This window comes from Mesocricetus auratus, unplaced genomic scaffold (genome assembly GCF_017639785.1).
Source record: "Mesocricetus auratus isolate SY011 unplaced genomic scaffold, BCM_Maur_2.0 Super-Scaffold_100053, whole genome shotgun sequence".
NCBI classification, from domain to species: Eukaryota; Metazoa; Chordata; class Mammalia; order Rodentia; family Cricetidae; genus Mesocricetus; species Mesocricetus auratus.
Window position 1 is genome coordinate 2,846,787 of NW_024429230.1, and position 16,576 is coordinate 2,863,362.

General features: G+C 44.2%; 1 protein-coding gene across 10 annotated transcripts in view; it reads left to right on the forward strand.

Moving 5' to 3' along the window:
• Lrmda (leucine rich melanocyte differentiation associated) overlaps positions 1–16,576 on the forward strand; it is a 990,353-nt gene that overhangs the window by 581,362 nt on the left and 392,415 nt on the right. For 7 of the 10 annotated variants that reach the window (XM_021234947.2, XM_021234945.2, XM_040735879.1 and 4 more), the window contains 2 exons: positions 3,270–3,387; positions 4,989–6,110. In XM_021234947.2, the coding sequence (XP_021090606.1) occupies positions 3,270–3,387; positions 4,989–5,396 (526 nt within the window). In that variant the 3' untranslated portion in view covers positions 5,397–6,110. Of the gene's footprint in view, positions 1–3,269; positions 3,388–4,988; positions 6,111–16,576 lie in introns of those variants that run through there. The other 3 variants (XM_040735878.1, XM_021234948.2, XM_005083518.4) reach the window with 1 other exon arrangement.

Below are 16,576 nucleotides of genomic sequence, written 5' to 3' on the forward strand. Positions count from 1 at the left end.
TCTAAAGAGTCACTTGTGCCCTCCTTTTTGGCTATCAGTCTATAGATTCCAAGAAATTGGAGTTTCTTTCAGAATCTCATTCTGGAAGAAAGAAAGCCTGGATGCTTGGTGCCAACCAGAGGGAGCTTGCCTCCATGAAAGAGATTCACCCTCCTCAGCTCATATTGCAGGAGACCCTGAACCAAGACAATGGTGACAGGCAGAATCCTTCCTCCAACAGAGCTGCTTCGCTGTGCAAACCTCTGGGCCTCTGCTTAAAACTAAACATCATCTTAGGACCATAAAGATGGACTTGGGGAACATTGGACCTCCTCGTTCCTTTTCCTAATGTGGCCACATCTGCTTTTCACCGTTAATTTGTCTTTTTAATTGGTCTATTGAGAATGGGTAGGTAGCCCTATGCTGGTTTGCTATCCTGCCAGGGTCCACACTCTGATCCTAACAGGTTGGGTAACCCTAGAGTTCCTCAAACTGCTCTGGGAACTCACAGTGGCCCTTAGGATGGAAATGAAGTCAGTCAGAATCTCAGGGTGATTGGCAGACTGTGTCACAGGCTGTCTCTCTGACTGGAAGAAGAATGTCTGAAAACAGCAGCTCTTTGTCATCTGAAAATTTTTAACTAGCTTAAAAGCCAGCACCTCTCTGTCTTCCTCCTTTGATTTCAGAGCTGCGATCCAAAGTGAGGTGAAATGACAATACTCGGTCTGTTGTCATCGCGGTTCCTGGCAGCCCCATGAAGGCATCTTTCACTCCATCATTAAACACTGGCTGATTTTCTAATACTGGTGTTGTCCTCACCTGAATATTCATCTTTCCCCACCCTACACTTAGTGGGTGTCTTTACTCCTTCGAGCGTCACTCCTGACATACTGTTTCTGTCTGTACATGTCTCCATTTGAAAGAATCTGTTGTCATCAAGGCTTTGCCAGCACAACCAGGAGATGGAAGTTTTCTCTGACAGTCTGAGGCCGGTGGGAATTCTGCTAGAGGGTAGAAAGAACATTTGAGCCCTTTGCCTCATTTTGGATAAGATCTGAGGGGTTGGGGAAAGACTTAGGGAGAAAAGGAAGGGATAAAAGATTGAGACCAGGGTGGAAGGGAGGGAGGAAACAGGGAGGAGAGAGAGAGAGAGAGAGAGAGAGAGAGAGAGAGAGAGAGAGAGAGAGAGAGAGAGAGAGAGAGAGAGAGAGAGAGAGATTGGTTGATTATAAGACCTTGGGATGGACTGTAAAGGAATTTCAAGGGTGAAAACAAAACAAAATAAAAACAACCATGATGAGTTCCATCCCTGGGACTGTCATGGTACACATTTCTAATCCCAGGAACTCCCATAAGGAGATGCAAGGCAGAGACAGGAGCCCAAAAGCTCATAGGCCAGCTAACCTATAGTACATAGCAAGGGCAAAATCAAAAGAAAGGCCCTATGTCAGTGAAGTCAAAGGAGAGACCTGGCTCTGGAGTGCTGGCCTTTGACCTATGCCCAGTGTTCAAGTGTTTGCTCACTCACGTGAGATAATAATTTAATTCATAAGAGAATTAATTAAAGTTAATTGTGAAATAATTCCAGTGTGTTTTGACGTTAAGAGTCCAGAACCTTTAAACCACTGCTTCTGGCTTTTGAGTGACAGCCAGGTCTTTTACCTGAATAAGTTTACGAAGGTCGCTTGGTGACATGGATGTGGAAGGAGAATGTGAGAACCCAAGGTTCCAAAAGAGAGGGAGGCACCACACATGCTCAAGTAATAGCTACACTGGTAAAATATTAAGTGGATCACGTCTGAATTTCATTATCTGAAGTCTGTTTGAGACGGCATAGTCCTCCTTGTCCCTTTAGTTTTTGATTATTCTTTCTTTTCCCATAACGACTCCATCTATAACTTAACCTTACTGATTTCTAGTTGGCTGTGTGTCAGTACATATTCCTCATTACAGTAAGAGTCCCTTTGAGAGTGGAGAGGTATCATAATCATTTCTGTATCCCTCAGGCTTAGCAGATAGTAAGTACTCAGGAAAAGTTTGTGTGGCTGAAATAAAGGGATAGGCTATTGAATTCATTCTTGCATTAGTTTCCAAGATTCAATGAAGGCAAGCCCTAGAGAAGGTTGGAGTAAAGGTAAGGATATTCATTACTTGAACAACAAGGAAATAACTAGAAATGACAGGATGTTGGCATGGATGCTGATAGTGCATTCTAGGAGTGTTAGAGGTGAGGCATATGCTGCAGTTGGGATTTGGAAGATGAGAGAATTCTGAAGATGTAGATGCAGGAAGTGATGGGTTTCTTTAGAGACTGTTCATTGTTCTTGACATTAGGTGTTCAGCTTTTCTTCTAAAGCAGAAGAGGCCCTGAACATTTTCTCATTTGACAGATAGAGAATATAGTCTTGATGGGAAGCAAATGTGTTGATGACTGTTGCTGAAAAGAAAGTAGAGGCAAATGTGTATACTTATACACATATAAATATATACCCTGGCCAAGTGTGTCTTCTTGTCAATACCCTTCATGCGCATCTGTTTGAGGGCAGTTAACACACTCATAGCCATTAGCTTATCCTTGGTGGTCCATAAGAGTACTAATGATTCTTCCGAAGAGAACAGAGGCCACCCTGCATTTACTGGCCACTAAGAGACCTAGAAACTTCCTCTGCTTTCTGTTTGTCCTTGATGGAGGTCATCTCTAGACCACATTGTGGAGTCGACCCAGAAATGACCTCAGACTGTCTTGAGTCCACAGTGCAGTCCTCAGCTCCATGCTTGTCCTGCTTCTACCCCAAAGCCATCCAAGCTTATTAGCTTTCATTGAAGGTTCCATCTGGGAAATCCTGGCCTGGATCGAGCCTCAGCTCCAGTTTACAGATCAATTATATCAATAATGACAGTGATACAGAAGCCTCCTACTAATGGCAGTTACATATATGGAGCAACTGAGAAAAGTTTATGTTGGTATTACTGAGAACTTTCCATGTTGAAGCTGGGTCTGTTTCCTAGAGTGGAAGATCCTGTTTCCTAGGGATTCATTGACAGGGTCCTACTAACTGCCTAGTTCTAATGAGTTGTGTATCTACCCTTGAGTCAAGGGCAATTTTCACTGAAGTTTGGTTGTATGTCTGTGTAAAGTACAGCCCTTCAAATATCCCTTAAAGGGGAAAAACCTGTTTTGGGGGGAGAGAGAGGAAGGGGGTGTGGACTCCCAAGGTTCACACACATTACCCACATCCCTGAGGCTGTTACTCTAACCATCTTGAGTTGTTTCTGCCTTTTTTCCCCAGGTGCTTTGTTCTGCACAAGTTGCCAAATTTGAAGTTTCTGGATGCCCAGAAGGTCACCAGGCAAGAACGGGAGGAGGCAATGGTCAGAGGGGCCTTCATGAAGGTAGTGAAGCCCAAGGTGAGCTGCTACTGTCCAGTTTTCCTGTGGGATTAGAGCTTACTCCATTGACTGCTCTGAGGAGCACGGGTGATATCTTCTTGTGCATTGAGAACAGTTGTGATCTCATGCCATAGTTCAGTCACAGCTGCAGAGCTGGCCAATAATGAAATTGACTGGGATCTCCCTATCACTCAGTCTTAGGAGACTTTCTTTATAGCACACTGTGGTGGTCTGGATGGCAATGGCTCCCATAGACTCATGTGTTTGAATCCTGGTCTCCAAGCGGTGGAACTGTTTGGGAAGAATTAGGGAGTGTGACTTTACTGGAGGAGTGTGACACTGAGGGTGTGGGTTTTGAGGCTTCAAAAGCCCGTGCCATTTCCAGTCATGCGGAGCAGGCCGTAAGGCCTCAGCTGCTTCCCCAGTGCCATGAGTGCCTGCCTGCTGCCATGATTCCTGTCATGATGGCCACGGACTCACCCTCTGAAGCTCTAAGCCTGCAATAAATGGCTTCTTCTGTAAGTTGCCTTGGTTGTGGCATCTTAGCACAGCAGTAGAAAAGAAACTAAGATGCACAGAAACACGAATGAAGCTCTGAGGAGTTCTACAGGTGAACTCTTAGGCCTCCACCTTAGGCCTCCTCAACGCTTTCTTCTCAGCAGGTGTAGAGCTGAAAAAGAACACACTGGGAATTTTGTGTTGCTTGGGTGGACTCAATTCCTCTTGTCATTTGGAGGGGGCTCTTGCTTCTTGCTACTAAAAGGGAGTAATTTTCTTCTATCAGAGAGGAAGCTTTTTCTGTTCCCTGAGGAGCCCTTACTGCAGTAGGGCTGTTTTCTGCAGTGTGTGTTGGGGATGCTATGTGCTCCCTACACATAGTTCAGCAGGGTTTATTGGGAGAGTTGGTTTGGAATCCTGGATTCAGACTCAAGGAAGTTTTAAAGATGTTCACAATAATTTCTCTGGGAGACATTTGGGCCCTTCTAAGAAGTCTGTGCCTAGTGAGTGGATTCTGTGACCCTGATGACGACCCCTTTCTAGAAACTTCACTACCCTGAAGCACTGTGGAGCTCCTTAGTTACTGCCCATGAAATTGCAGCTCTATGTTAAAAATGCTGGCATAGGAATCCTGAAGGCCTAGTTTGTCCTCTCCCGGTGACTTATAGCCCTCTGTACATGCATTGGAAGTGATTAAGCAGGGAAGCAAAGCCAAACAGCGCCAAAACCGAGCAGAACAATGAAACCTCTTCCATCAAGTTGTGCTGTTGGCAGCAGACCTCAGGCCACTTCTTTCCCTGAATCCATGAGGTGCGACTGATTTCCTGTTATGCTGAATGAAATTGCTAACAGTTGTGGAAATATATGATATGGAGGGTATAATTCTGGCAGATAAATGTATTGTTACCTGTTTCAGCATGTGGAGAATTAATTGAGTGATTCATTTCATAGCTATTAAAGTGTTAACAGTTCTCCTTATTGGAGCATTGGCCTGACATAGTGCACATGACTGACTCCAGTTATTCCAGATTTTGCCATTTTCTCCAAATGAAAGAATTTATCTCCTGGCTTCGTTTCTTTCTCCCTTCTTTCCTTTCTCTCTTTTTTCCCTCTTTTCTTAGGATTTCAGAGTCAGCCAACATCACCAACCCCAGCCAAGCGCAGCAGATGAAGTCTTTGGGGTCAGACTCTGGCTATCCTGCCTTCTTGCCCCTCCACCTCTGCACTGCCCTGAGCAGATCTCTCTTCATCTTTCCCTCCTTTGCCTTGGGATCGGAAGCTGTAACCCTCCCTGCCCATGGAAATCTGAAGATGTACTGACTAGGCTGCCCATGCACTGGGATGCTGCATTTTGTATGTGCTTGCGTCGCTTCCAAAGCTCCATGTCTCACAATCCTGCACACACAGAAGAAAGGGGACACCGACTCAGAGAAGTTTGTGGGATTGCCCAAGGGCACTTGGTCATGTACTCCAGAGCTGGGATTTTACCCTTCTATCTGACATGGGGCCTTCTCACTCTGCTGTTTTAGCACTGGAGAGAGAGAGATCAGTATTTTTCCTGGGGATGACGTGGCACACATGACACTCCCCAGGAGAGCCTGAGTGAGGAGGGCAGGTGGGGTGGACTGCTTTGCAGAATGGAGCTAGGGAGAGCTGGAATCCCCTCTTGCCTTTGAGCATGGTGGGAAAGGGTTCCTTGAGACCTGCAGTCAGCTGTCTGAGTCATTAGTGACACCAGCAATAGTGCTCTTCAATGTTCCCAATTAGCTTCCAATCAATTATAGAATTAGCACGTTTGTGTGACTGACTCCAATGCCCTTACTAACTGCATTACACCTAAAAATTCCCATTAATTATTTCAGGAGAGAGACAAAAATACCCTTGACAAAGCAGGGTGGGGATCTTGGCTTCTCTTTCTGTGGAGTCACAGGATTTCCCAGCTGGAGAGCACCTCAGAAGTCTTTCTGGCTTTGTGCGTGAGGGATCTGGGAGAGAGGCAGAAGCCTCAGTACTGATGAGGCATAGGAGTCTTGGGTTCTGGTTAAGTGTGCTATGTGATGATGCTTCAAGCCTGGAAGAAGATTCCATGATATTATTGGCTTATCATATTGCACACATCTGCTGAATGGCAGGCACTTCCCTTTTGTCTGTTGCTTGCTGAGATACACAGTGGTATTTTTCCTCCAGATAGAAGGAAGCCAAACGAGCTTTTTGCTGAATTAATAAACTGGCATTCAGAAGGCTGCTTCTTGCCTGGTCACCATGTATACAGACACAGTTTGTGCCTATGCAGATATATATATCTCCTTCCTATCACTGTGTATACATACATATGTATGTTCAGGGAGGCATGTGTACACCTGGAGTCAGCTTCTAAGTGGAGAGCAATTTCCTTCTCTCAAATTGCTGGAGCTGCTCCCTGCACACTTGCTGAAGACCTATTTTTCATAACAGAATGGGAATCTCGAGTTGGCTTCTGTCCTTTTGGGGGCAGCGGGGCCTGTTGTGCTTATTCAGCACAAAGTTCTGATAGATGATCAAGGAGGTTGTGATTTGGGGAGCTGTTTTCATTTTATTCCTGACATAAAGTATTTGGGAGAATGGAAATGCCGCTCCAATCACAGCCCTTGCCTTGGAGGCAGGGAACAGGCAGTCTGGGTGTTCTCCGCTGATGCAGATGCAAAGCCATCTAGGAACCAAACAACCCCATGTCTCCTGTGTCACCGAGGTCTGCCTTGGTACCTGGCAGGCCTGGACACTGCAGGCCAAGTTCTCTCTAGCTCTTGCTCCTGATGACACATTTTTGCCTCTGTGACTGCCCTTTGCCTTTTGCTGATTCATAGCTGTCTTTCTTCTGAGTTTGAATTGTTTTATGGAAAGATGCTGTCATTTGTGAGAAACTGATAGCTAATGTTCCAGTGGCTTTTTCAGACATACAGGCACACTCTGTATGAGTCTCTCTCTCTCTCTCTCTCTCTCTCTGTGTGTGTGTGTGTGTGTAGTGTGTATGAACATTTAATGGACCTGCAACAGCTAGGATTTACTCCTTTCCCAAAACTTTAAAGAAAATATCTATCTTTGTCGAATACTGGCCACTGAATCAAACCATTGTCAATAGAGAAAGCAATGAAGTAGACACTGAGAAGCTCAGGACCCCCAGTGAAAGGCATCGAGAATGACCAACCACGACCCCACTGCTACACTGGGAAATGAAGATCAAAGGAGCGCAGAAGCCTGTCCAGGAGGGCTTGTATGGCAACACACCAGCCCTGCACATCAGAGAAGCAGCTCAACATCCCGACAGTCACAATTGCTTAATTATGTCCTGGCTTTGTAATTATTCATCCCTGTTCTGGCAAAGAGCACAGTTGTCATTTCTCTGACACAATTATTTAAAGCGGAGCCCTCTTGTTTACATGCACACACACAAAGTTGGCTGCCAGCTGTTTAATCTTGAGACCCGTAGAGGAGCCATAGGGGGTGCAGACACAGGGGTGCTGGGCTGAGCATCACCGCTTGTTTTGGAAAGCATTCAGGTGCATATGATTCTGCTTCCTTCTGTGGTTGTTTTCATACGGTGAAAGTGCAGTTAATACATGAAGTCTTGATGTGAACTGGTATTCTATGTTCCTTATGTAGTACGCCTGGGTTCCCAGCACGGGCAATGTGTGTCTTGTGTGCATATGAGTAATGTTTTGTCTAGCTTGCGTTTTACTGATTGTTGTGTCTTCAGATATTCAGAAAAGTGGGGTGGGAAGGAGAGGAGAGGAAAGAGGAAGAGGAGGAGGAAGAAGAAGAAGAAGAAGAAGAAGAAGAAGAAGAAGAAGAAGAAGAAGAAGAAGAAGAAGAAGAAGAAGAAGAAGAAGAAAGGGAGAAAAAGAAAATTGGCAAAGGAATAAACTTCAGTGTACTTGCCCTGGAAATACACCAAGAATCACCTGGTCCTATGACTGCTCTATACAGTCCCAGGCTTCACATTCTCAAATGTAAAGTCAGTTTTTCTCATCTTGTCTTTAGGAGTTTCTATGAGAAAGACAATGTAAGATAAAGATGGTCAATGGGATTAAGAGAATCCAGTTCTTTGTTGGTGAGGAAGACGCCCATTTTTGGAATCCAGCTCCTTGAAACTGTGAACTGGGCCTGTTTACTTTCATCTTGCATCACAGATAGGAGGGCAGGAACCATGAACAACAAAGCCCGTTGAGAGTTTCATACCCAAAGCCTGCCAGTTATTCAAGTGCCTCAACCATGAACAGTTGGAGATGAGTTAGGCCTCTGGACTGGACAAAGAGAGAGATTTTGGGTTGGACATTTACTTTTCCAGAACTACCTAGAGTTGATACAAAGACCTGTGGCTACCATACTATCTGTTCCCCAGCTTTCTCATTGGGCAGCGCTTCTAGGTGAGGCAAGGGTGTGGTCTGTAACTCCTGTAGCCCATTTCTGAATGTGTTCCTCAACTTTTCCTGTCAGAACACACCTTCTTCTAATAGGGCTTTTAAAGTTAAGAAATAGCTTTTCTCAGAAGTATGTGGGTGCCCCTGCAAGTCTACATAAAACTGAAAGGAGATTTCTTCCTGTTGCAGCTGCTACCAGGGAGGTTATCTGCTCTTTGATGGAGCCCTGCTGAGTGGCTTGCTTTGGGTCATGAAATCAGGTTATTTTGATGCCTAACCTAGTGTTTTCATACATTCTTTGTTATTCTAAAATAATGTGTGTATGTCTTTGATCTCTTCAGTTACCCTCACTTAACCCAAGGGCAAACATGAAGAGGCTAACAAAGTGCTGAGGAGATGGCCCAGCAGTTAATAGCGCTGTGTACTCTCCTAGGGGACTTGGGCTCGATTCTCAGCACCCAGATTCTGGCTCACAGCTGTCTGTAACTCTAGTTCCAGGGTATCAGTGCTCTATACTGGCCTGTACTAGCACCAGATAGCAATGTGGTACAAATACATAGATTCTGGCAAAACATTCATACACTAACATAAATTAGTTAAAAGAAATTAAGATAAAAAGTCCATCAGAGGCTACCTCCAGATTTATACCAACTGTATTTTATGTTAACCCGGACTTCCCCATAAACAAAGTTTGTGAGCCACGGGTACAGCTCACGTAGTTAACTAGATATTTAGTCAATATATGTTCAAAATTCTCTGCAGTGCCAAATATCCAGAACAAAAGGTATAAGTGTCACTTAATTTTCTGGATGTTTCTAACCACCTAACTGTGTTTGTGTTCTGTGTTTTGTTTCTGTTTCTGCACAGATGTTTCTTGTCTTGAGACACACTCAAATTCTATTTTTAGTTACTCTCAAAAAGAAGGGGAATTTTTTAATTAATTTCTTTTTGGAAAATGCTTAGGCAATATGTTTAGAAGCAACTTTGGAAGCCAAACATTTGTGGTTTGTTTATTTTTCATTATTGTCCCTGACTCTACTGTTTGTCACATTCATTTGAGGGGGAACTCTCTGATGGATTTGCACCTCTGATTTTTCACACCATGGCATCTCCTGTCTTGAGGCAACGCCTCCAGAGCATTGTTCTTTGGAAACCATTTCCATGGCCTTGCACTGGGGTAGCAATGAGCTGAAAGCAAAGAACCCTGCCTTCAGATGGAGATCTGAAGCCCACAATGAAGATGTCAGGCATGATGTGCCTCTGTAGCGCAATGCAAGAGGAAAGCGGAGTAGGGAAACAAGGCCTTGTTTGGGTTCACAGTTAGTTTGAGTGTACAGTCCATCACGCTGGGCAAGGCATGGCGCTCAGAACTTAGGCAGCTGGTTAAATGGTATCCACAGCTAGGAAGCAGAGAGAGATAATATTGGGATTTAGCTAGCATCTGTCCCCCTTGTTTGAAGCCTAGAACCCTAACCATGTAATGGTACTGCTCATACTTATGATGGCTCCTCCCATCTCAGTTCACATAATCTGGAAAGTCCCTCACAGCCACGCTGACATATTTGCTTCTTTGGAGATTCTGGATCCTTCGAAGAAATTGACAATCAGCCATCAAGGATGAGGAAAGTGGTAAAAATTATAGGTTCTTCTAGAATCCTCTGAGCCTACTATAGAAGCTACTCTTCATGGATTCCAAGGCCCAGGAAACAGTGTTACGTTTCCAATGGAGCCAATAGTTTTCACACTGTCCTCATAGCCGGATTCAATTTGCCTGCAGTCTGCTTTCTGAAATGATCACCTTGTTCAATGATATTTGAATAGACATAAGACAGAGGATCATACAAGTCTGACTCTTTAAACATGACGGATGAGATAAAGACCGGTGGGAAAGTGCACTATGTCTGGAACCCAGCATTTGGGAGAAGCGTGCCAGAATGTATTTTGTCTAAAGTTGATGGTGCCCTTCTCTGTGCCCTGACTGTGGAAGCTCCTGTAAGGGAAGAATACCTATGATGCTGACAAAACTTAGAATTAAATGAGGTGATTGCAGTCTCTAGCACGAATTTCTGCAGGCTTCCTGATGCTACTGAGGAGAGCATGGCCTGCCTAAGAGCTGCCTGGCTGCACGGTAGTATTTTACTAAATGCCTAGAAAGTGTTTCAGGGTGTTAGTTCGGATATCACCTAGCATGTGCCCAGTGTTCACTGTCTACTAGGTATTTTATTAGCTACTTAATTAATACATGTCTCATTTCACCCCCCTTGTATCGAATCTATGATACACATCCAGATTCATGGAGCAGAGGGATGGGGAGGATGTCCCATGGCTCATGAGCTTATCCTTGTATATCTTACTTTAGGACAGTCAACTTCAAACCTTGGGATCTCTCCATTGTATATCTTACTTAGGTTTTATAAAGCAGGTCTGGATAAGTGTGGAGACAGAACCCAAAGGTCAGGGAGACTAATAGGGGATCTATGTGATTCCCATACTGATATTGTGACTCCATTCCCTGAGTTCTGTGATGACACACATGGATTGTGCAGAGACTGAGGAAGCAGGCAACAGAAGGCTCCACATTTAGGCTCAATTTGTGATTTCTTTTGAGGGTGAAAATGATCCTTCCTAGGTAGGTTTGGAGTGGCAGGAATGGTTGAGCGGTGTGGTCTTTGAGTTCTTGGGCATTGGGGAAAGCAAGCATTAGAACTTTGTGTGGAATAAGGGGTATCCTCTGGTCTGAGGTCACCTGGTACTGAGAACACCCAGCCTCTTGGTGCTTAAGTAGCCATGGGGTTCAAGGCCAAGAGCCTTCTCTCCTTAGGATTGTGGGAAAGATCTTCAGGGGCAGTGGTGGTAGTGTGTGCTGGGGTGATAAGGTACTCAGAGGCAAAAGTAAGGAGAAGGCCAATGGTATCACAGATCTCATAGTGACTGTCTTGACTATGAGTCCTGACATCCCCAAATGTACTTTGGCACGTTCTTGCTCAAAATATCTTTCTCCTACAGGATCTATGATTTTTCTACTGAGGGGTGACTTTTCAAGGCTCAGTCATTCCTAAGAAGAAAAATGACTCAATTTCTAGCACAAAGAGTGAAATTAAAAGACTGAGAAATGAAGAGCTTAACATGTTTTGGGGGAAGATCATACATCGTCATCCGGCTGTGCTATCTGTCTCGGATATTTCAGTTTAGGCTTATGTTTTCAAAGCACTGTGGTTTTATCTCAATGTACCAAGAAATTTTAGTTAAATGTACCAGGGAGCAACAGAAGAAGCTGAGGCTGGCTCAATGGTAGCGGGATCGCTTAGCACATGCAAGGCCCTGAGCTCCGTTTCCAGACCCCTGAGCTCCCAAACTTGTAATAGAAAGAAAAAGAGGCAGCTTCGAGCACAAGAGGAGATGTGGCATAGTGACAGAGCACTTACCTAGCATGTGTGGATCACTGTCAATCCCCAGCACTCCCAGAAACTCAGTTCATGTAAAGAGGTAAATAAGAAAAGCCACCAGTCTTCCTGAATGTCTCTAAATGGCAAATTTCAGTGTGTGTGTGTGTGCACGCGCGTGCGCGTGTGCATGTGTGTGCGTGCATGCGTGTGTGTGTGTGTGTGTGTGTGTGTGTGTGTGTGTGTGTGTGTGTGTAGAGCAGGTAAGCTTTTGGTAAATAGCAGGGTGTGGTGGTATACACCTTTAATTCCAGCAGAGGTAGAGGCAGGACGTTCTTTTGAGTTCAAGGCCAAGGCTGGTCTGCAGAGCTAGTTGTAGGATAGCCAGGGCTATACAAAAGAACCTTGTCTGACAGAGGAAAAATGGAACAAATAAAGACAGAAGAAAAGAGCCTAAATTATGGCATTTCCTTCTTTGAACAGTGGGTTTATTGAGTAGTAGATACTCAGAAGGAAAAGAGCCCTAATTCCCACTCAAATAAAGTATCTCTGTACCTAGAGGCATCCGTTGTCCTAAAAGTCATTCAGAAGTAGAACTTGTTTTGCTCACCTAAAACTTTGAATAATGTCTGGACTACTCAGCTGTTAGATCCAGCTTGGAAACCTGCTACCTTCCCTGCATCCAGGGAGTGTGTTTCATCTCCCCACCATTCTGCCTGCATGGGTCAGCGTAGATTACCTTTGGGGACTCATGAACACTCTCTCCAATCCTTATGTATCCTGTCTGTCACTCAGATCATGGCAGATCTGCCCTGGGGTCCCCAAGAGCTGCCGGGACAATTTGCTCTCCCATTGCTCCTCAGCTTCTTACACAGAGCACCTTAGAGGAGCAGGCAGGGTGCCATCAGTAACGCTTGGCGCTCTGATGCCTTTGATGTTAATTGAGCCACGCTCGGTGCCATTGTCAGTGGCAGCAATTTTACTCAGTCTTTTCACTGAGGAAGCTTTGGGGTAATTTTATTTTTCATGAGCATTTTAAAATATGGCAGTAAATTTTGAGCTACATTACCTGAATTAGAACTCATTATTTCTTTTCAACAGCAAACTGATGCTCTCTGACTAGGCTCTGTGTATGTGTGCACAACTTGTACACACACACACACACACACACAATTTCCCTTTTGATGTGTGGGATTTTAAGTGGGGCTTGTACTTAGTGAACCTTTTAGCTCATGAGTGAAATGTACACGTCACCGTTCATTTTTTTTTTTTGCTGTCAGGCACTTGGGAGTGTCACAGAGACTATCTGGCTTGGTGACCTGTCCGTATTTTGTTTGGCACCCTTTATGTATCCCTCCCACCTGCTCAGCTTTTGCTTTTGTTCTTGTTCTTGACATGGTTCGAGAAATTGCCTTCAGTACAACAGCACAGTACCTATCATGCTTCACAAAATACCTACAGTTCTTCACTTGTCTGTGGGCTCTGTTGGAATTGTGTTCCCTGTAGAAGGTGGCTGTACCCCACATTTTAGGATTGTGCTCGGTGTTAGAAGACAGGCTGAGCCTATACCTCATGCTGCCTTTCCATTGTGAAGGTAGGCGCTATAGTGTGTCCTTCAGAGTCTGTTGTAAGGATGAAGTAATACAATCTGTGGACAGCACTGGCAGTCTCTTTCATGCATAGAGACTGACAGCAAATGTTCTTAGCTGTGCCATTTCAAAAGTCTGTGGCATGCCGTAGAGAGGATACTTTTGGTTTACAAGAAATGCTGGGATATATGGATGTGCATCAGTCAGCTCAGATGCTATAACAAAATGCCTCATACTCAAGAGGCCAAATGAGCACGACTCCATTTTCTCACAGTGCTAGAATTCTAAGATGGGGATGCTAGCATAGTTTGGTTCAGATGCTGGCTCTCTTCCTGGAATATGAATAACTATCTCATTGCTTCTTATGTCCTATTGTCATATTTAGATATGGAGAAAAGAAAAAGAGTATCTCTTCCTGTTCCTATAAACCACAGGCAGCTCTATTGGATCAAGGCTTCATTTAACCTTAATGGTTTCCTTGGGGTTGTCTCTAGACACAGTCACAATAGATTTTAAGATTTCAACAAGTGAATTTCTGTAGGACACATTTCAGTCCCTAATGGAGAGCCCTGTCCTTACCCCACACAGCTTCACTAAGTTTTCTAAGATTTTTATTTTAGGGAATAATTGGCAAAGCTTTCACTAAGCGTCCATTTCCCAAATATGAGGGGGAAAGGAGACCATACATTCTTCCTGGGAGGATGAGGCTTCTGAATTTGGGAGTCTTACAGCACAGAGCAAAGCCATTTGTTCCAGAAGAATGGTGGACAGAGGCATGCAGGTCCAAGGAAGCATTCAAGGATCTGTGTAGTGTGGACAACAGAGGAGGCTCTGGGGTCACTGATAGACTTCAGAGGACGACAGGACAGCTGCAGGGAAGTCTTCTCACAGCCCCAGCTCAGGAGAAGATGCCTGGTGCAGAAGTAAGCCCTTAAGCCCTTTCATTTGGATGACCTTGGACTCAACTCTCCTAATCCCCCTCTAACTCCCTTGGCAAATCTGGATGTCAAGGCTGAGGTTTAGATCCTGGAATCTGTCATTGGGATCAGGCTGCCTTCAGCCACAAAGCAGAACAGAAAAGGCTGGGGAGTGAGGCAGGGGGCTTATTACCCACGTCCAAAGAATATTATCTCATCTTTAGAAGGGCTTTGAAACCCAAGGTGGAGATAGCAGATCTTGAGATAATTACAGAACAGCCAAGTGCTGAATTAAACAAATCCACATTTTTAAAAAAAAGTATCCGTTAAGTATAATGTGTTAAAAAAAATGAGCCTGACTTCTACATGCATTCTGATTTTTAGTCATGGGCTGTTTGGGAAAAGATTAAGTTACAAAGGATTCGTTCCTTCCTTGTATTGAGAAAAATTCCATGGTCAACTGGCAACTTGTACTTAGATGAGAGAGGCCAAACAGGAAGATCAGGGATTGTGTTTGTACAAATGAAAATGTGCAGTGGGGAGAAAGCACCCAGGGAGGAAAGAATTTTCCCCTTTCTCTCCCTTCCCCTCTCCCTTTTCCAAGCACTGTGGGATTAATGTGCAACTTTGTTCAAGTAACTGCTACAAACAGTTCACTGTGTAGGCCAAACACTCTCTAATGCAGTAAAATTAAGAAATAATACACTTTGAAAGTGATTTATGAGTGCGGTTAAACTGCCAGATTTACAAAGAAATAGTTCAGATCTTGGGAAGCCTCAGGAGTCACGTCAAAAATGAACTTGACCATGATTTAAACTGCTACTTTTCTTACATGACATTTAATATGTGTACTTTAGAGGCCCATATGTCTTTAATAAAATAGCATTAAGTTTTAAATATGATATGAATGCAGCCAGTTTCTAAATTCATAACCTTTTCCACAACTCCAAAATGCTAACCAATAAGGGAGTCATACACGCAATAAAACATAAACCTTAGAAAATAGCTTTTTATTAAAATGGTTAGGCAGTTGGCAGCTGGGTTGCAGTGTAATAAATACTTACAGTGCTGTGGCTTTATCAGACGTTGTTTACCCTGCTAGCAACTGGGACCAGACAACTAATTGTAGACCCTGTGCAAAAGCACTCCGTGCTCAGTCCCTAAAGTGTGTCAGAGAGGAAAAGTATCTCTGCTGAGAGTCTCAGTCCAATGACTGGTATTCAGGTCCCTGGCCAGCAGTTAAAGGTGACCTTGGACAAGTCCCCCCATTTCTCTGACTTTGAGTCATGTAGTGATGGAGACAGTACCATCTGCCAAATATATGTGTGTTAATAATAAGAAGCGTAGCCCATAGTAGGTGTTCAGTTAAAAACCAAACAATTGTTGGGGACTGGAGAGGTTATTCAATGATAAGGAACATCATTGAGGCAAAAATGAAGACTAGAGTTCAATTCCCAATACCCATATATCCAGCCAGAAGCTCCAAAAATACCTCAACCTTCAGTTCTGAGTGACCTGATGCAAGCATAGGAGTGGTGTCCCCACACACATGGCACATATACCCCCCCACACAAAATAGAATAAAATAATAAATGCGTAATATGTTTTCAAAAATCTATTCTTTCAAACCCTTTTTGTTGTTAATGAGTTAGTTTAGGCCACATCTTCGTTGTTAATCTATTCTAAGTTCCAGAAACGGTTAGGAAAGTTGAGCTCTCCAGGGCTCAATGCCATCATTTGGGGATGATTTGAAGGATCTGAGCCTCACTCACCTCTCAAAGGTACTGGAGTGTTACAGATGATAGACGATGTGCTTGGTCCACAGGTGTGGGGCTCAGTCTCTCCGTGCTCCTAGAGAGGGATGTGAAGTGCTCCACCCAGCCTTGTCTAGCCTTTGTATTTAGAGGCTTCAGTGTGTCTCCATGAAGGAGTCAGTGCCATAGCTGCTGCTCCTTTATGTTTGGCTGTATCAGCAGTGTCTCAAAGGGATGTCTCTGATGTGGAGCTCCTCAGGCTCTGTGTCCTTGCGCCGTTGCATACAACACATGTGTACACACACTGGCTGTACACACTGTGGACAGCATGATTATCCACGTCTCATGTGGAGCAGCTGGCAGGGGCTGTTCTGGAAGGGTTTATCCACACAGTCAATTAATACAATTCACAGACCAGTTTTCTGACAGATTCTCACATTTTCTAAAGCGGGGGCTGGGAGAGCTATATTCCAGCTTGCCTTTGAAGCTTGGACACAGACATCTGTGTGATAATCAGAGATTAAAACGTCAAGGAACCATTTCACGTTATTTTATTTTTATTCATTTTTGAAACAGTGGTATTATCCTACTAAAGGATATTGTGGTGGTTTGGATGGAAATGGCCTATGGGGAGTGGCGATATTTGAAAAGATTAGGACACACGGCCTT